Source organism: Lampetra fluviatilis, chromosome 12, assembly GCF_964198595.1.
Source record: "Lampetra fluviatilis chromosome 12, kcLamFluv1.1, whole genome shotgun sequence".
Taxonomy (NCBI): domain Eukaryota; kingdom Metazoa; phylum Chordata; class Hyperoartia; order Petromyzontiformes; family Petromyzontidae; genus Lampetra; species Lampetra fluviatilis.
In genome coordinates, this window is record NC_136286.1 from 10,323,566 (window position 1) to 10,344,028 (window position 20,463).

The 20,463-nt window shown below is 43.1% G+C and overlaps 2 protein-coding genes across 3 annotated transcripts; one reads left to right on the plus strand and one right to left on the minus strand.

Annotated features, from left to right (window-relative positions):
• Positions 1-1,667: 1,667 nt before the first annotated feature.
• LOC144934964 (uncharacterized) lies at positions 1,668-6,546 on the minus strand. 2 transcript variants are annotated; one of them, XM_078861225.1, is made up of 5 exons: positions 6,414-6,546; positions 5,171-5,305; positions 4,468-4,573; positions 3,795-3,950; positions 1,668-2,784 (listed from the first exon to the last, which is right to left on the minus strand). In XM_078861225.1, exons 1-4 carry the CDS (start codon positions 6,534-6,536, stop codon positions 3,805-3,807), a joined length of 510 nt encoding a protein of 169 aa, XP_078717351.1. In that variant the 5' UTR covers positions 6,537-6,546; the 3' UTR covers positions 1,668-2,784; positions 3,795-3,804. The 2 variants fall into 2 exon arrangements, with proteins under 2 accessions (XP_078717351.1, XP_078717352.1); XM_078861226.1 differs by having other exon boundaries at positions 1,668-2,787.
• On the plus strand, positions 3,824-19,690 carry LOC144935270 (uncharacterized). Its single transcript, XM_078861839.1, has 6 exons — positions 3,824-3,961; positions 6,363-6,562; positions 17,368-17,530; positions 17,860-18,000; positions 18,586-18,691; positions 19,439-19,690. Exons 1-6 carry the CDS (start codon positions 3,824-3,826, stop codon positions 19,453-19,455), a joined length of 765 nt encoding a protein of 254 aa, XP_078717965.1. The 3' UTR covers positions 19,456-19,690.
• The last annotated feature ends 773 nt before the right edge of the window (positions 19,691-20,463 follow it).

Here is a 20,463-nt window from a genome sequence, read left to right on the forward strand (position 1 = left end):
TGGTGATTGGTGAGTGGTGAGGGTGAGTGGTGAGGGTGAGTGGTGAGGGTGAGGGAGATTGGTGAGGGAGTTTGGTGAGTGGTGAGTTGTGACGGTGAATGGTGAGGGTGAGTAGTGAGTGGGAGTGGTGAGGATGAGTGGTGAGGGTGAGTTGTGAGTGGTGAGTGGTGAAAGGTATTGTCAAAGCCCACCGGACTTTGACAATACCTCAATTTAGTCCTGTTTTACTGCTTCAGCTAAATGCATGCATTCCACACGCATCGTCCAAATTCCTGTACCAGACTTATATTTTGAGAGAGAAGAGCCTGCTCAACCCAGATCTACGTCTTATTGCGCAACTTTTAACATTCCATGTTCACCAAACATCAATCATGATCCAATGATATATTTTAGTAACGGCAAGATTGTTCAGCGTTCTATTCAATGAATTCTCTGCATATTTATTAGTTTTGTCTTTCAGAATTCATCGAAACTCACCTCATATCAAAACATCGACATTTGAGAAGTTTATTTGGATCACTTCTAGTCATTCGATTATCCAAAAATAACGAGGTAATATCGCTCATTGTCAAACAATTATCTGCCTTAACTAATGATTCGGAATTTTAGATTTCTTCTCCACCTGTCTAGACCAAGAGCAACGAAATCAAAGTTCATCAAAGTTAAATTTCTCTTACATTCAAGTAAGTTCAATTCACAGTCCATCCTAAACTGCTACTATAATAAAAATCCATAGTTGCTAACGTGATTCTAATATCATTAAATCTTCATTCTTATCATTTTAGACATCAGTAAGAGAAAGAGTGAGACTTTGACGCAACGGAAACGCCGAATTGCCAAAGAGAAAATAAAGCGTCAATTCAAGAAGCAAAATGAATTGCCATCTGATCGTGATTTACGAATCACAAAGCGACAATAAACCGATGCAAAACGAAAAAGTGGAGAATCACCATCGTCCCGAGAACAACGACTCACGAAGCGACGTCACACCGCTGCGAAACGGCTACGTGAAGTATCGTTATCATCTCGTGAATCACGATTCGTTCAACAAAGTCGTGCAGATGAAGAAAGACGACGCACCGAATCTCCATCGCCATGTGAATCACGACTCGATCAACAAAGTCGTGCTGATGAAGAAAGACGAAATATCTACGCAACAGCGGAAGCTTTTGATTCACAAGTTTGTGTTTACGCCGACAGCATCTGCGAAGTATGTCACAAGCGATGTTATAAAAATCAAGTCGCCAACTGCAGCTTTGATGACAACTGTCATCAAGGCGCACGTGGAAGCGTAACGCATTGTAGTGTAGTGGGTAGTGCGCTGCGCTAAGAACCCGGCGACCCGAGCTCGATTCCCGCTCACGGTCACCACCGGTGACGATTATTTAAACCGCTCCTGGACCCTCCCCTAGGTCGACTTAGCCTCAAACGAGGAACTGCTGTGGTGTGTGAACATCGCCACTGGGGAGACAAAGGCGGCCGGGCGTGGTGGATCCAAGTCCTGGGCGAAGCCGGGTAGTACAGCTAGTTACTTTAATGCGAGCTAAGCTAATTGGATGTTTGGGAGGCATGGCATGTATCTGTTCTGGCAAATTGCTTTGCCGTTTCTTACCTTTTGGTAGCAAACTTTTAACATTCAAGAACACAAAAACACAGCAGGTGCCTTTGATTATTGTTTTATTGTTGAAGCATCATTTAATAAAATAAGCACACGAAGTCTGATATGCTTTGTCCACGTTTTACACCACTGATCGAGTAATTTCACATGCTTGTTTAAATGGTGTACAAGCGCTTTGTTGTAATTTCATCTCCCGCATATTAATCAGAATCGCTGTCATTTTTAAAAATCAAAACGGCAGTTAATGTTATAAGTCATAGAAAAAAAAAACTGGTTATTTGTTGGAAAAACACCCAATGCACAGTGGATGTTTTGGTATTAGCTTGTGAAATCATGTGCATGTTTAGCTTATGTATGTGTGTGATCTTGTGAAGAGCTGTTGGTAAATATACTGCAATTGCTGTTCATGACTCCAAGGAACCAATAAGCTGCAGCAGTGAGTCAAGTTGGGTGTGACAAGCACGTGTTCAATTAGATCATCAGAAATCTGAGTTAATCAATTTAATCAGGATCGAATCCACCAGATGGACCTGTGAATCTCCCTCGGAGAACCTGGTCTGGTTGGACAACATTGATAAATGATTATAAAAAAAACATCAGCCGTGCAGCTTTAGTAATCAATTGATCATAATTGATCCAATCACATTTCACCTGAAACATTCCTCTTTAGACTTGGGTCACAAAGTTGTTTGGTGGAAATTTAAAAAATGTTGTTCCTAAAAAAGTGATAAGATCATTCCAAAAATGTGCTGAGGCATGAAATCATGAAAAATAGTTCAGCAGTAAGCTTCAAGACACATCACCTTTCAAGAGACGGGAACTCCATCTGTTTTGTATAAGTGGTAAATATGACGACTCTACCACTATTTTACTGGAATATTATGAGATTCTGGCAGACTGTGGATCAAAAAAATGTCCCAGCTTGCAAGGCATGGTGTGCAGTGTGCCGTGTACAATGGCAAGAACATACACAGCAGAAAACTTGATCAGGCAGTGTACCTAATGTAACGTGTAATCTGTTGCATCATGTATAATCAAGAAAGTACGCATGCAATGCCTTGTTGTTGCAAGCACAGAGACCTGGCGATGTAAGCAGGGTGCTATCGATCAGACAGCAGCAAGCATCACTGACAGCAGCAGGCATCACTGACAGAAGTGCCCATCACCTACTGGGACAAAAAAACAAGCTTTCAGTAATAGCAAGAGACCCTTCATAAGGGCTCAGACTTTTGATGCAAGTGCTATAATGGAGGACATATTAACATTAGCACAGCACAGTAGTGGAGCCGGTTGTTTTTGTTGTATTGCGCCAGAATAATACTCTCCCAAACATTTCTCCACCGTTTGACGATACATCACGGCACAGTTCACCCTTTGTGTCAGGTTACGTTTGTTGAGACATCGTGTGTGAGGCGTCATGTTTCTCAATCTGCCCAACTTACGTTGTGTTTCGTAAAAAAAACATCTAAAATGTGTGGTTAACTCACACCCAACACTTGTTTTTATTATTAATTTTACTGAAAATAATTGTTTATTTTACGTTTACGTTTCTAAAGCTTTGGGTGGCAGGTATTAACCAAAAATAAATATACTTGGTTTGACTTGTCTATGGTTTGTACTGTTTGTGGTCATGTGGGTAAATAAAATAAAAAAAATTCCCGCAAGCACGGTTAACTCGCAATGCTCAGAATCCACGCGTGGATAAATGAACATTAATTGTATATATTATTTTACGTGCTATATTTCCCTATTTTAATCACATTCAAGTATTCCTCTTTTATGTTAAGACAATACTATCGTGTAATCTTTGAGTGGAGTGGTGAGTGAGTGGTTAAGACACAATGAACCCAGCGACCTAAGTTTGCTTGCTGGTCATAGCTAACTTCTAACTTCAGTGGTGAATTATATCTGGGGATCCCCATTCACCAACGTACATTTATCATCAAGGTGAATGTCGTAAAACAACTCCCATGCCAACTAACGCTGCATGGGAGAGGCCTTGACAGAGTGTGGATTGATAGATTTCAAATATTGTCGATTTAATATTACTGCAGGTGTTGACTTTAGCATTTGGTATGTGGCTGAGAGGGCCTAAAACATTTCAACGTAAACAATACTTCATTGGCAGTGGGCGCATGACCTTGGTATGAGATAGTGTGCGGGTGTCAGTACTCACGAAAGTCGCTCTACAGCACCTCCGCAAGGATGGGCACGGCCGAGCTCACGCACTGCCCCTTGGTGTCGTCAATCACTCCGTGGCACTCGCTCCCCGCGGGGCAGCCGCTGTCGTCCACGCAGCCGCCCTGCTGCTCACGGTTCAACATCGTGGCCACTTGGCGGAGGGTACGGTGGGGTGGGGTGGGTTGGAGGGGAGTCCACTGTTATTAGATTTTTTTTATTGCATGACAAAAATAATGTTTTATTGCTTACAGCCTTGAGGGCATCCACACGCAATGCCTGGCATGGGAGTAAGTTGAGTATAGCTCAGCACAATGGTCAGTGCCGATTGATGAAGGCAGGTGGGATAGTAGAGTACAACAAAAGATTTTGCTGAATCGTCTTCCAAAAACATAGCTTCCCAGCAGCCTATGACGCGTATTGTATACATTGGTGGTGCCCGCCCAATCATTATCCAGGCTCAAAATTTCTTCGCTACCCAAGATTTGACAGGGACATGATTTGAACGTAAACTCTCACGGCATTTAAAAATGTAAAGACCTGTGACAGGGCCTGATCAGTGGATTTAAGAAGTATATTTGACACGGCTTGAGAAATAGATTTTGAAAAACCATGTGCTTGTGCAGGTGTGTGAACACTGCAAAGATACAACACATCCGCAAAGTACGTACCTGGGAAGCTTAATTCAGCATGGGGAAGGCAAAGGTTGACCCCTCCATACATGGCGCAGGTTGTCCCTTTGCCACAGCATGACTTCCCATCTCCACAGCATGAACCCTGGGCACACAAATATCACATAACCTTCTCCACACAAATGCACTTGCATCAAGTTTGTTGCTGCTGCTGTGTCTACACACAACGGATCTCAATTGTAAAATAGCCGTAAAAATTGGCTACACGGGACCATCCGTGTAACAAATCCAATAAACTCAAACTTTTTTGCTGGCGCCATGGTCCAAAGTTGGCAATATAAAAAAATATAATACATTACTTAACTGAATAACATCGCACAGCAATATTGCAGACTATGCTCCTCTGTAAAATATAGCTCGGTTATAGTTTCGTGTGATAATAACGGCGTGAATACCAAATGTACTATGATTTTATGTATATATATAACTTTACCCATGCAAATCATTTGTAATCAAGAAACACGCCACGACCCGCGGCTCTTTAAAAGACTGCTTCGTGACCGGCATTCACCGCGTGCATTGCGGCTCTTGAAATATATTTCACTAAATTTTTTTACTTTACCGAATTAGAAAAAAAAATGCTCTTCTTCTTATTTTTTTTGCCGACTCCTGCCGTAGATGAAAACCTAATTTTTTCCAGGAGAGATCACCGGGGTCCCTATCACGCAGCTGTTCCACGCACCTCAGACAAGGGGCAGCAGCGAGATTCTCCATTGGCCGAGCACACGGAGCCCGAGCAGGAGCGGGCGTGTGCGTTGAAGGGAGACACGGCTTGGGCCGGCCCCATGCTCAACTGCACGACCCCGTCGTTTTCACCCTGCAAGCCCAATCAACAGCGCCAATTCAGCACAATCGGACATACTTCAATACTTGCGTGGATCTTCACCGTGCTCTTTCTGTGCTCTGACTTGTTTGAAGCAGGGTCACTTCTGTCCAGATATCTTGTGACCCCCCCCCCCTCCCCAATTAATTGACCTCTTACATTGTTTTAAATAAACCTTACTTTTAAAACAAGAAGTTTTAGATAATTAAATGGGGGACAGAAGGTATCTGGAGCAGCCTGTACAATGCCAATGTGTGTCATGCACTCCTCTCCACCAGACACAGCCGAATAAACACATTGACATTTCAACTCATGCAGGAGTTGAACTCTGGAAATCGCATGATTATTATGGATGTATTTACAAGCGAAGCGTCGAACCTATTTGTTAAATGTTCTGAATCGAGCTGAAGCCCTGAGAACTTCATGTATTTATCTAGCGGGTGGAGGACAGTATGCGACACAATGGCATTGTACTCAAGTGATTTGACCCAAAAAAGAAATTATGAGTCATAACATTCGTCGTGAAAACCTATCCCTTAAATTATAATTGCAATTATTCACGACTGTTATTCATTATTTTACCTCGGCTTAATACAGATTCCGATTGCAGTGGATTTCACGTGGTTATGAATTCAGGTTTAAATCAACAACAAACGAAATATGTATGTTTTGCATGCATCAAAATATAATGTGAATATGCGAATCTACATTAAGGTTAAATCAAATACGGAGTCTAAGAGCTTGCCTTCTGAGGTTCGGTCTAACTGAGCATCTTCTATAAAGGCAGGCCTTAGCCTCCATCTCTTTGTATAGATAAATAAACGGAGGAGTCAATTCAGTCAATGCAATTCAATCAATAAGGACGTAAAATAAATGTTTATGTTCAAATACATTCCTAAATTTCCCATTCCACTATCCCAAGTTAAATAATTTACTCAAATTACCCACTCGTACCGAGAGATATAAAGTCATTTACAGCTACAAATTATAATTTTCGAATTAATTTAGAATTATTTTCGAGGACAAAGTTGAACATTTACGTTTGCTACAGAGCCACCATAACGTGTGCTACTGCGGTCGGCACGTGAAAGAAGCATCTTGCCTTGTCTGCAAAACAGCAGTAAACGTTCAAGCCTCGAACGCAACACCTCTTTCTGCCACAGGGACAAGCAGACGCGAGCCCGACCACCACCAGCAGCAACAAGAGTGCGCGAGGAAAAGCCATGACGATTGCTTCTTCGTTGAGTCCAGGTGAGGATGCGAGCTCACCTCGGCATGCAGGTCCCCCTCCTTATAAAGCCCCACACGACATGAGCCAACTAATCGGCACCTCTAATCAAGTCATGCAGGCATCCTGAGATGACATTTTATTGGACGCTTAGACCATAAATGTTTCACAAAGGACGTTAAAGCTCGGTTGCAACACGTGTTGCGTGGCAGGCTTAATCAGGGATTGCATGACTAAGCAATTGTATCCGTTTGGTACGTTGAAGATTTCCCCAAAAGTAAATGACATGCAATGTCTACTCATTGGGGGTTTTCCATAAGTGTGCGTATAAAATGTAATGTACAACGTAGTTCAGATGTCGTGTGACCCCCCAATTAATTTACCCCGAATATGTTTTCCCCTTTGCATATTCATTTTTGTTTTAAATAAACCTGACTGTGCTTGGCCCATCACATTTTTTGCATCTACATGGCACTAATGGTAATTCTGCACCAACATGTTGGTTATCCTTCCATTGCTATGCAGATAAATCTCAAATTTATATCCGGTTAAGACCAGACTATGCAACAGCATCTGCTGTGCTATCTGCATCACTAACAGGAATTCATTCATGGTTGCGCCAAACTTTTTGCTGCTAAATACTGACAAGACTGAAGCCATATTCACCGGCTTCCCTCTGCATCTTTCTAAAACTGATTCGCCACGTTTGTCGATAGATGGTCACGATGTCAGTCCCACACGGGAGGTCAGAAACCTTGGTGTTCAGTTTGACCAGTCATCATCCTTTGAGGAACATATATCTAAGCTGGTTAAAATGTCCTTTTCCACCTAAAAAATATTGCCAGAATGCGTCGCTTCCTGTCACATGCTGACTTGGAGAGATCGGTCCATGCTTTTGTGTTATCCCCACTCAACTATTGCAACGCCTTCCTGGTTGGGATACCGAGCACAGAACTGGGCAAACTCCAGCTTGTTCAGAATGCAACTGCTAGAGCGCTCACACGTACACTTTTCCGTAAGCACATTAAACAAGTCCTCATCTCTTCATTGTCAACCGGCCAAATTCCTAACGGGTTTTAATATACTACTATTAACCTAGAAAGTTTGAAAAAGGCTCACCCCACATTACTTGCAGGAACTAATGCATTTATATTCCATCAAGGTCCTTAAGAGCTTCTGATCTCCAACTACTCAGTACTCCAATGTCTATGTTGCGCTGTTTTGGTGATCGGGAACGAACGTCTTGGCACTTTAAATCAGGAAATCAGAGTCAATAGATATATTTAAGTCTGCTTTGAAAACCCATATTTTTTAAGTGGTCTTCCCTCTTTAGTATGGCCGGTTGCTCTGGTTCTATTTTTGTTTCCTGCTTTCCATGCATTGCGCATTGGGATCCTAGGATGGAATGTGCATTATACATTTTAATTATTTATTACTTCCAAAAATGTTAAGTATTTAAAAATGAAATAGGGGTCACAAGACATCTGGACCCACCTATCGTGTCAGATGGAGGTCTCCCTATGTCTTTTTCTAATGGGGGTTTTTGACCATAATTGTCTAGGGTTTGGTTGGTGAAAGGAAGACACAGAGCCAGTTCTGGTATTACTTGCCACTGATGTTAACCGTGATTGGGAATTAAACTCAGTTCGCTAACCACTCTGCCACAGCCCCACCTAGTGTTTAAGTGATACCAAATATTTTACCGTCAAGTGCATACTAGATTGTTTAAGGTATTGTGCAGTGCACTGTAATACCAAGTACTGTACGGTGTACTGTAATACCATGCAAAAACAGAATTTATACATAAAAAAGTGACAATCGTAATGTACTGACATTATACTCAGTGGTGGCTCAATGGCTCCAGTTTGCAGAGGTAACAACATAATCGTCAGCTCTTCAAGGTTACGATAATACCCCCATTTCAAACCTTTAAAACAGTCTGCATCAGCAGCAGGCCATGCTTGCCATGCTTTCCCACATGATGACGGACGCTTGTGTTGCGCCCGAAACGTCGTGATTTATTTTATTTTATTGTTTATACCCACGTGACTTTACCGAAAGAACCAAAGAGTACGATACTACAGTTTTGTCAGGGCTGCTACTTAATCGGGTTCTCATCTCAAACTGCTTGGTGGGGTAACGCCCCAACGCCCCTAGTGGACGAACCGCGCCACCTCCTAACCACAAATGATCTCCTCTGCTGCAGTAAAACTTTTCCCAACGTGCACGGAGACCGTCGAGTGACTGCACACTGAGCGACGAACTCAAATGGTGTCTGCGACGTGCGTGGCTGACGAGCACATTAACTTGTGTCTTGTAAAGGATGGTGTGATTTAGGAAAAGTGCATATATTTATATCCCGTGCCTCCTGTTCTCCCGGTTGACACATTCAATTAAATTATTAGTAGATTTAGTATTTCGTCACGAAGATGCTATATTTTAGTGATGTTTTTTTCTGCAGTAGTTTCAGCTAATTTTCCAATTTACAGGTAATTTTCCACCTGCCTTGCTCTTTTTTTGTTGAACTTTGATAGGATTGTTAGCATCTACTGTGAAGCAAAAGGTATTTGGTTAATACATCTGCAGTATTAATTAGATTAGCATCTGAGCTTGAAGCCTTGTATATAATTGTCAGACAATACAATCACACTCTATTAAAAAAAAAGTAAATATTGTGAATATGCATCAACATATTTTCGGAGTTTGAGTGACATGGCTTCATATGCAATTGCTTTATTTTGCATATTTCAGTTTTCCCCTGCAAGTATTGATATTTTTTTTAAAAACGGAAACCTAATCGTGGCCTTCCTGGATAAATAAGTTAAATTGTTCATTTTATTTACACATGCATTGATATTTTAACATTGGGTCGTTAGAACCAACAAATACGCATTGTGGTTAATTTGAGTGTATGGAACTCTGTTAAAGTCAAACTAATTTCACATTTAAACCGTAATTGTATGGGAGCAGCCTGAACAGTGAACATATTTAACATGTTTATATAACGTTTTTAATGTGTTTAAACGTTAAGGGTAATTGCAGCCACATCAATGAGATATGACCACGCTGTTGTTTATTACGCGATGCACATGCCCAACCACGACTTGAGAAATTATGGCACGTAAAAAAATGGGAACTATGTTACGGAGCTGATAACAGTGAAACTATCAATCAATTTGCAATATACTGTGGTTACGAATCGCAAGTCATTGTATGCAACATAATGATATGATGCGAGAATAAAAATGTGTAATGTGCAAGTATTACACACAAGCTACATAATGTTTGACAAGTGGTCAGACGCATGGCACTGGATTTCTATAACATACAATTTATATAAATGTAGATAACTTATATTGTTTAACCAGTTTCAAGACGTTTTCAGTCATGTTCGTCGCGGGAGGATTTAGCCCATTCCTATTTTCAGGAGCGTTTTGGACATGGGTGGAACTTGAGTAAGAGGAGAAAACCTGTGAATATGATGGGTTAACACTTAAAGGTGCACTGCTGGGTTCAAATATAGGTAGTTGCCCTTGATGAAAACTGAACAATTATGTTAAGCGAGTTGATGGTTCCAGCACGGTCACCGATGTCTTCGTAAAAAAAACCATACGTAAAAAACGTGCACTTGAACTTAATTCTGTATATTCCAACAATTGAAGGCTACGTTAATTTCTTCTTTATTTTGCCATGCAATGGATTTCTCTATTGTAGGAAGTGTCCGAAGTGAAGCTGTCGTGACTGCAAGGATTCATATTCTTAGGTTTTTTCGGTAAAGTCACGTAGGTAAAACATTAAAATTAATGAAAGTAAAATAAAATAAAAATCACGACGTTTCGGAGGCAACACAAGTCTCCGTCATCAGTGGGACCGTCACAGCCAGATTTGCTGCATCACGTGAGGCAATGATTCAAGATGTAATCCCTTAAAAGCAAGTTGAGGGGGGAGGAGAGGGGGGGGGGAGCTCATCAGAATGTGGTAGCCAATGAATGGAACGTATCGGGAGGGAGGGGGGCGGGGCTCAAAGACGGCACGACGTGCCACGTAGAACGCATCAGGAAGGGGAGGGAAGGCGGGGCCAAAAGAATGCACGACGTGGTACACGAGAGTCGGCGGCGTGGACGTGGTTGTGCGCAAGCAACTACTGCTGCACACGCCAACGCATTGGACAGAGAGGGGGAGGGGAGGCCAAAAGAGAGTGTGGGGTGCAAGTGTACGTGGACATGTGTGTGTACAAGCACCTGTTGATACACATGATAGAAAAGAACGAAAATGCCCATGTTTATACCAGTGCTGGCTGAACAATGAAGAGAGTACTCTTAAACACTGGGGATGTTAACACTCGGTAAAGTAAAGTAAAATAGTGCTTGTCAGATAAGATGGTCCAAAAATGTGTAATTAAGTCTTTTTTGCGTGGTTGATAACATCTTTCCAATGATTACTAAGTTTGTACCCATCATCACGGTTGAAATTATGTCTGTGTTTGTATATTTGTATGGCTTCGTGTACAAACCTTTGATGGTAGCCAGGAGGTTTGCAGAGAACCTTGGTCTCGGAAAAGACAATTTCATGAGAGCCCACCGAGTTGTAGCAATGATCGGCAACGGCCGAAGAATCAGTTCTGCCGTGTTTCAGATCTGACTTGTGCTCGCGGACACGATCAGAAACATGACGTTTCGTTTCTCCAATGTAGCAATCACCACAAATGCAACTCAATTTGTAGACTCCAGGATACTGTAAGTCAGGAACGACATCCTTCACAGATGGAATCAGATCACGGATTTTATGCACCGTACTGAATCGGACTTGGATCTTATGTTTCTTTAGAATTTTGGAGATCTTTTTGGTCACGCCTGCTATGTATGGAACGTGATAGTTTTGGTCGGAGTTTCATGTGGCTGTTTCTGTGTGGTGGGAGAAACAGATAGTGCGGTCAGAGTATCCGTTCATCCTGAGGGCCCGATGTACATGTCTTAATTCACCGGTCAGGTGGTGTTGGTCAGAAATGCCATGGGCTCTGAGGTATAGCGTTTTAATGAGAGAATTCTTTTGAGATGGGTGGTGGTGGGAATCCGGTTTCAAGTAGGAATCTGTGTGGGTGGCTTTCCTGTAGACAGAATGTCCCAAGGATCTGTCAGGCCTCCTCTTAAACAGAATATCCAAGAATGGTAGTTTACCGTCTTTCTCCACTTCCATGGTGAATCTGATGGATGGGTGTCTAGAATTGATGTGGTCCAAGAAGTGGTTCAATGCTGGGAGGCCATGTGGCCAGATGACGAAAGTGTCATCCACATACCTCTTCCACAGGGAAGGACGCAGGGTGGATGTCTGGATGGCGTCTGATTCAAACTTTTCCATGAACATGTTGGCTATAACTGGTGACAAGGGGGAGCCCATAGGAGTACTCTCATTCTGTTTGTAGAAGGTGCCATTCCAGGTAAAACAGGTGTTGGTGAGGCAATGCCTAACCAGCGCAGGTACATCAGAATTCAATCCATGTTGGACTAAGTCCTCAATTATTGTTAGGGTGTCCGGTACTGTGACTTTGGTAAACAAAGATACTACATCAAAGCTGACGAGGATGTCATCAGGAGATAGTACCATGTCCTTAACCATAGAGACTAATTGGGTTGAGTGAGTACTGCCGAAGAGGTCTTGCCTGTGAAGGGGAGCAGAGTATCTGATAGAAAACGGGCTAGTTTGTACGTAGGAGAGTTTATCGTCGACACGATGGGTCGTAACGGGGTGCCTTCTTTATGGATTTTGGGAAGACCATAGAGTCTGGGAGGTCTTGCCGCCGATGGTTTTAGAGAGGGACGTTTGCTTGGTTCGATTAGGGGAGTCGAACTCGTGATGATACTGTTGGTTTTTGTCGTTAGGCTTTTAGTGGGATCGTTTTTAATTTTGGAGTAACTCCCATCATTAAGAAGTCACAGCTTCTCGAGACGCTGGCCTTCCTCAAGAGATGCCGCGATAACAAGGTAATACCCATCGCTTTCACACTCACATCCGCTGCTGTGTCCTCACCGAACTCTAAACAGATCTTATTTAAAGCTAGCCTATCACTAATCTCGGAGAGAATAAGGTGACTCCGATCTGAACTCGATAATTTAGACAAGACTCTCTTACAAACACATTTAATGTTAACACAAAAAATGTCACCTTCTGATTGGAACCACGTTGATAACATGACTTCTGCTTCTGCTGACTCAATGTCAGCCAAATGCAAAGCTAACCTGATTTCTAAATTCAACCTCCTATCTAAAAAGAAACCAGAGCCACACATCGCAAAGCTGGATGTTAACAAGACCGTGATTAATCAGAGTAACATCCCAATTTCTGACAATCTAAAAACGGTACTGGCCAAAGGACTACATTTCGCCGTCACCCCTAAATATATACCAGTAGAGGATATGATTTCTCAGATTGATGTAGCCCTCAGAGGCATAGGACACATCCATGCGGATGTAGCAAGAGCTGAAATAGCTACTATTCTTAAGAATGCTAAGAAACCCACTAGTAACATCAGCAAAAACGAACGCTCTGAACTCGCAGACTTAAAAAAGAGAGATGATATAGTCATCCTCTCGGCAGACAAGGGCAATGCCACGGTCATCATGGATAAAGATTCATACAACAACAAAATCCTGGACCTTCTTAATGATGGGAGTTACTCCAAAATTAAAAACGATCCCACTAAAAGCCTAACGACAAAAACCAACAGTATCATCACGAGTTCGACTTCCCTAATCAAACCAAGCAAACGTCCCTATCTAAAACCATCGGCGGCAAGACCTCCCAGACTCTATGGTCTTCCCAAAATCCATAAAGAAGGCACCCCGCTACGACCCATCGTGTCGACGATAAACTCTCCTACGTACAAACTAGCCCGTTTTCTATCAGATACTCTGCTCCCCTTCACAGGCAAGACCTCTTCGGCAGTACTCAACTCAACCCAATTAGTCTCTATGGTTAAGGACATGGTACTATCTCCTGATGACATCCTCGTCAGCGTTGATGTAGTATCTTTGTTTACCAAAGTCCCAGTACCGGACACCCTAACAATAATTGAGGACTTAGTCCAACATGGATTGAATTCTGATGTACCTGCGCTGGTTAGGCATTGCCTCACCAACACCTATTTTACCTGGAATGGCACCTTCTACAAACAGAATGAGGGTACCCCTATGGGCTCCCCCTTGTCACCGGTTATAGCCAACATGTTCATGGAAAAGTTTGAATCAGACGCCATCCAGGCATCCACCCTGCGTCCTTCCCTGTGGAAGAGGTATGTGGATGACACTTTCGTCCTCTGGCCACATGGCCTCCCAGCATTGAACCACTTCTTGGACCACATCAATTCTAGACACCCATCCATCAGATTCACCATGGAAGTGGAGAAAGACGGTAAACTACCATTCTTGGATATTCTGTTTAAGAGGAGGCCTGACGGATCCTTGGGACATTCTGTCTACAGGAAAGCCACCCACACAGATTCCTACTTGAAACCGGATTCCCACCACCACCCATCTCAAATGAATTCTCTCATTTAAACGCTATACCTCAGAGCCCATGGCATTTCTGACCAACACCACCTGACCGGTGAATTAAGACATGTACATCGGGCCCTCAGGATGAACGGATACTCTGACCGCACTATCCGCCAAGCTGTTTTTCCCACCACACAGAAACAGCCACATGAAACTCCGACCAAAACTATCACGTTACCATACATAGCAGGCGTGACCAAAAAGATCTCCAAAATTCTAAAGAAACATAAGATCCAAGTCCGATTCAGTATGGTGCATAAAATCCGTGATCTGATTCCATCTGTGAAGGATGTCGTTCCTGACTTACAGTATCCTGGAGTCTACAAATTGAGTTGCATTTGTGGTGATTGCTACATTGGAGAAACGAAACGTCATGTGTAGTAATCATTGGAAAGATGTTATCAACCACGCAAAAAAGACTTAATTACACATTTTTGGACCATCTTATCTGACAGGCACTATTTTACTTTACTATACCGAGTGTTAACATCCCCAGTATTTAACAGTACTCTCTTCATTGTTCAGCCAGCACTGGTATAAACATGGACATTTTCGTTCTTTTTTATCATGTGTATCAACAGGTGCTTGTACACACACATGTCCACGTACACTTGCACCCCACACTCTCTTTTGGCCTCCCCTCCCCCTCTCTGTCCAATGCGTTGGCGTGTGCAGCAGTAGTTGCTTGCGCACAACCACGTCCACGCCGCCGACTCTCGTGTACCACGTCGTGCATTCTTTTGGCCCCGCCTTCCCTCCCCTTCCTGATGCGTTCTACGTGGCACGTCGTGCCGTCTTTGAGCCCCGCCCCCCTCCCTCCCGATACGTTCCATTCATTGGCTACCACATTCTGATGAGCTCCCCCCCCCTCTCCTCCCCCCTCAACTTGCTTTTAAGGGATTACATCTTGAATCATTGCCTCACTTGATGCAGCAAATCTGGCTGTGACGGTCCCACCTGATGACGGAGACTTGTGTTGCCTCCGAAACGTCGTGATTTTTATTTTATTTTACTTTCATTAATTTTAATGTTTTACCTACGTGACTTTACCGAAAAAACCTAAGAATATAGTGTCCGAAGTATTATAAGCGTATTACTTAGTGGGGATAGAAGGAAATAGAATTGGCCTCAAGGTGTAGTTCTGTGGTGTATTTCATAGGTTGTTCCATAACATGGGGTGATGCTGCATTGCTGTGAGAGCTCTAAATGGAAAGTCATCCATCTCATGACCTGATATCAGTAGCACAACTACATTTATTTCTGGAAATATATTTGGCAATGACGAACAAGAACGAAGGGTACACGATCAGCCTGAACAGGGATCACGTTTTTAAATGTGGAGTAGTTTTTGATAATGTTTTTTTTGTCTGTTAAAAGCTCTTTACAGCTGCATCAATAACGTGGTCATCCTGTGACTTATTATGCACGTACACAACCACAGTTTAAGTAATTTTGCAACATTGTATGCAAGTGTGGCAGAATAATGCCTTGTTCGTAATCCAACTGCAAACAATTAAAATAAACAAATGTAACAACGCTGAAGACAAACCGACATTGCTTAACGTATATAACGAAACACACATTCGTAAAAACGTTACAATGTGTGCTTATGCAGCACTGCCAACACTCATGGTCACAAATAATATATTGAGGAGCTTCTCTCTTGAATACAATGGTGCTGCCATGGTATAAAGTTAGCACACCGGACTTGCTATCCAGGTTGCTGGGTCAATTCGGACTCCTGGAGCAAGAAAATGTTTTTCTTTAACGAGAACTACCTGTACTCTTTGGTTCTTTCGGTAAAGTCACGTAGGTATAAAATAAAATAATTATTTCATTAGTGATTGAATTTATTTTCTACCTACGTGACTTTACCGAAAGAACCAAAGAGTATGGATCCCTGCAGTCACGAAAACTTCAAATCTAGAGAGCACATTCCTGCGGAGGGAGCTGGTAGGAACGTTGGGTTGCTCAGTGAATGGTCAGGGTCAACGGCGGCGTGGTGTATTCCGTAAATATGCCCGACTGTGAGGGCGGGCACAAGCCGGCGTGAGTAGGTTAAACATTGAGTTTTATAAGGGCATCATGGGGTGACCAGCCCCTCCCCACCCAGCCCACCCCTCCCACCCCCCACCCAGCCCCACCCTCCCCACCCAGCCCCTCCCTACCCTCCCCACCCAGCCCCTCCCCACCCTCCCCTCTCCACCCAGCCCCACCCCTCCCATTTTTGCATGCACGACGGACGGACGGACACAATAATCCCCTGTGGGCTGGTGTAACTAGAAGGTTCCTACCAGTATAACTACTGTACATGTGCGCTGGTGAGTAAGGCTGGTAATTAAACACAAACCAGTTTTCAATGTGTAGAAACACACAACAGAAAGTTGCGGTATAGGAAAATAATTGGACCACCGCATATAAACATACCGTCCTAGGTTTTAATAGAGGTTAGTCATTTTTTTAAATTTTAATTGCTTTCAACATTTTTCACTGCGATGATGTTCTGCTTTAAAAATGGCGTAAGGACACCTTGTGGGTTGCGGTGGCTGATGCTTGAGCTTCCTCATATAATATCGCTGTTCCGCCGTCTTCATAATTACCCAACATATTGCTGCCTTGCACAAGCCACGGTTGTTTAAATGACTTGCAATAAACTGCAATCAGTCTGCAGAATTATAAATGTATGTAATTTTACGATGGTTGCCATAATATGGTTAAACGATGATATTTCGTTTGATAAACTAATATAATTATATTGTCCATTTTGAAAAAACATTGAAAGGCCATAAAGAAGGCTGTCTCTGGTGTAGGCCAATCAGTTTCAAAGACAATGTATATTATTAGAGCATGTTTGTTTGCCTTTTTTGCCACAAACATGTGTGGTTAATGCAGACTTGATTCCTTGCAATAGGAATCTATTTGGTGGTCGAACATCATAACAACTGTTTTATTTTGATTTAAAGCTGTCGTGACTGCAGGGATTCATATTTTTGGTTCTTTCGGTAAAGTCACGTAGAAGGAAAACAAAATAATAAAAATATCAAACAATAATATTATCACGTGTCGACTGCAACACAAGCAATCATCATCAGGTGTTAAAGGGCCATGTCATCCCAAAGTCAAAAGTGCCTCCCTGAAGATAAAAAACCCCAATCCTTTTCAGGATGTACACACTATGTGGTGCTCATCATCGATAAGCTGGTGGCTCATGCCAACGTGCGCTTTATAAGGGCAGCAGCCTGTGGGTGCATCATCGCTGTGTTCTCTCTTGGGCTCAGCAAGGAGGCGATCGCGATGGCTCTTCCACGTCCGCTGATGTTCGTGCTGGTGGCGGCCGGGCTCTGTGCCCTCGTGTCTGCCGACCGTTGCCCCGATGGTCAATTCTGTGCATCGCGTTGCTGCTGGAGAATTTCCCGATACACTTGCTGCTGGGCAGGAGAGGCAAGTTAATTTTTAAATTGTAACAATACAACTACTGTGTGCTCAAGTCAACGTATTTCCTTAATTCAGCGTCGGTGGTTTGTTTGAGCTCATTTACAAACGGGATCCTAACTGCAGCAATGAGTATGCAATGTCGCAATTTGCAGAATGAAGAAAAAGGACAAAAATAACGGCGACGATTGAGCATTACGATACACTTACATTGGGATTTGTTTCACGAATATAGCTGCACGACGTTATCCGTGGTACTGAAGTTGCATGTTACGAGCAAATGCACAAATACATCATCCGCCTGTGTTTTCTGCGTGTGATTTCTGTCGGCTGAGCAGGGTGAAGGCCAGAGGGAGACACAGGGGGTATTGGCCACAGTTCCAGCTCAGGCCATCTCTGTCGTAGCCTTCAAAGTCAGCTCCTGCGTAGGTTCCATCTGTTCGGTCAACGGAGAATCTCGCTGCTGCCCCTTGTCTGAGGTGCGTTGCCCAGCTTGGGACGGAGCTGTGAGCCCTCCGGCCAGCCACTGGTCTCAACAATTGTGTGTGGAGGTTACGGACTGTGAATGGACGCAACAAAATGTTGTATTTTACAGCATGCTCAGTTGAGAATATTTATCGTGTTCTCATACCAGAAGCTGAAATTAAATACTTGAAATCACAAAGTACAATGTACGATTTTTTTTTGTTTAATAGGCAACAATTTTTAATTCAGTACTGTTTATGCATGTTCGTCGTGTGGCTTGTCCACATTTTTCTGGATTAATGACCTTTGTCGAGGCGTTGCCAGTTTGTCAGTGCTATTAATAATCTCGACGGGGTAATTTACATTTAATTTTCAAATTTCGAAAATTAAAACCATGATGCCGGCACAACAATGACATCACGGGATATTAACGTCCACTGCGAAGCGGACGGCGTGTACTTTGATGGTCAATAGGGCAGCCGTGGGATTCGAACCTTGCACCTCAGAATCGAGCGGCAAACACACAACTGCGAGATCATGTAAGCGCGTCCACTGCTACCACTTAGGCCATGTGTCGAGGTGCTGTGGTGTTTGCTCAGGGCTCGTGCTGCGGTGACGGCCTGTCGTGCTGTGGAAAAGGATCCACGTGCACCACCTTCCAGGGGCTCAACCTCTGCCTGCCCAATGCAAAATTCCAGCACCCTGGTAATTGCATCAGAACTGTTTCACATCCCGTATCACTCTCTCACTCTACACTCACCATTTATGTCAGTGAAATTATATATATATATTTTTTATATATATACAGTAATGTGTTGTTGTGAACATATCAATTAATCCTTTGGCATGTATTGCTCTTACATTGATCATAAATCCTAATCAGTATAAATACATAATTGCCGAATAGATGCGTTCATTCACACCCGCTGCACACCATTGGATTACCTAACCATACTGTCATATAACTTTGATTGAGACACACGCAATCAATTGTAGTACAGTACAAAATCATTTTTATTATACCAACGTACTCCACCAAAGTTGAAAACAAGGTTAAAATGGCACGATAAGGAATGCTATTCATGCCGAGTGCAGAATGTCGAGTAATGTGTAAGCGCACCTCTCTGTGCATGACGATAGTGCAGTGAACTCTCCGCACTACAATCCCTGAAACAATGTATTTGATCTCCTAGCCATGCACATCAAAGGCAAATAGTGATTGAACCGAGCCCTGGTGGACTCAGCCTAAAATAGATGACCCACTGAATCGCGTGAACATCAGCGCTGGGTGGATCAAGGCATCTGCTGGGCACTGTGCTAGACAAACCACTCCCTTGCGTGCATCGATAGGCACGAAGGGGCATTCCACCACGTGAGTTAAATGCGATTAACGATATTTGTCGTTGAACGCGTGTTCGCTATAACGAGACCTACTATCCTGTTTGCTTGCAGGCGATATGCTGCTCTGACGGGATCAACTGCTGTCCTGCTGGGCACTTCTGCATTGGATCTGTGCGCTTGGTCCACCCTGGCACTGCCCACTGTGGAGGGTGTCTGAGATGTGTGCCCAGTGGGCATTACAGTGCTCAGCGCACGAAGCACTGTGCATTGCACCCTTCGACTGCTCTTTGCGTGCTTTGTTATTTTCAGCAATTCACATTAAAAAAAACACGAATAACATCTTGCTCTTTGCAAAGACTAAATGGGATAATTTTGAGGCAATTAACTAATGTACTTTTGTTTACCAAAAATAAAGATTGTACCAACAAACGCTCAATAAATGTGGTGTCTGAGTCATTCTGGTGAGAGGCCACAGGGTGAAACAAGGGGGTTGGGGGTTGATGGGCTATGCAAACGGAAGAAATAAACAGAAGATAACTGCCACGGGTGTAAGAGGTAAAAAAAACTCTGCAACGTATTGGAACCTACTGAATGTAGCTATGCGTGAATATTATTCCACAACATGGGGCTATAAATGATATGCTTCCATTGGTAGAGATTCAAGGGGCAACTGTTGGAAAGGTGCCCTAGATTTAAGCCGAACCTATGTCCTCCCGCACAGAAAAGTGTCCTCCCCCATAGCCTCTATGCGTACCCAAATCCCTCAATACAGTACTTGCTCAATTCAATAAAGAGTGCTGTTTGTCACTGGCCACTTTTTGTTTTGAGTCTAAATGGGGTTTGGCCAGCAGACATCATGGGTGACTAATCCCCCCCCCGCGGGGTACCCGGCACAAGCTTATTGTATTGTCATCGCACCCATCTCATACTCTGCCAAGAACATCCCCATCCATCAACCTGGAGAAGACAGTATATAAATGAACATTTCAGCATGCAAACCAACAATTAATTAATTGTCTTGTTTGGGCAAGCAAAGAGACCTGATGATGTCAGGATTCTGTTTTGTCTGGGGCAGGAGTGTAAATCACCGACATCAATGCCCATCACCTACTTGGACAAAGATCCTCCATAAACAC

Bases quoted from the DNA above. Each gene is read 5' to 3' on its own strand.
- LOC144935270 (XM_078861839.1), top strand. From the start codon at position 3,824: ATGGGCACGGCCGAGCTCACGCACTGCCCCTTGGTGTCGTCAATCACT. The intron at 3,962-6,362 runs GTACGGTGGGGT...CGTTTGCTACAG, and splicing joins TCGTGGCCACTTGGCGGAGG to AGCCACCATAACGTGTGCTA. The intron at 18,001-18,585 runs GTGCGTTGCCCA...GTGTTTGCTCAG, and splicing joins GCTGCTGCCCCTTGTCTGAG to GGCTCGTGCTGCGGTGACGG.
- LOC144934964 (XM_078861225.1), bottom strand. From the start codon at position 6,536: ATGGCTTTTCCTCGCGCACTCTTGTTGCTGCTGGTGGTGGTCGGGCTC. The intron at 4,574-5,170 runs GTGCGTGGAACA...TTGTGTGCCCAG, and splicing joins GCTGCTGCCCCTTGTCTGAG to GGTTCATGCTGTGGAGATGG. The intron at 3,951-4,467 runs GTACGTACTTTG...CCCTCCGCCAAG, and splicing joins TGCTGAATTAAGCTTCCCAG to TGGCCACGATGTTGAACCGT.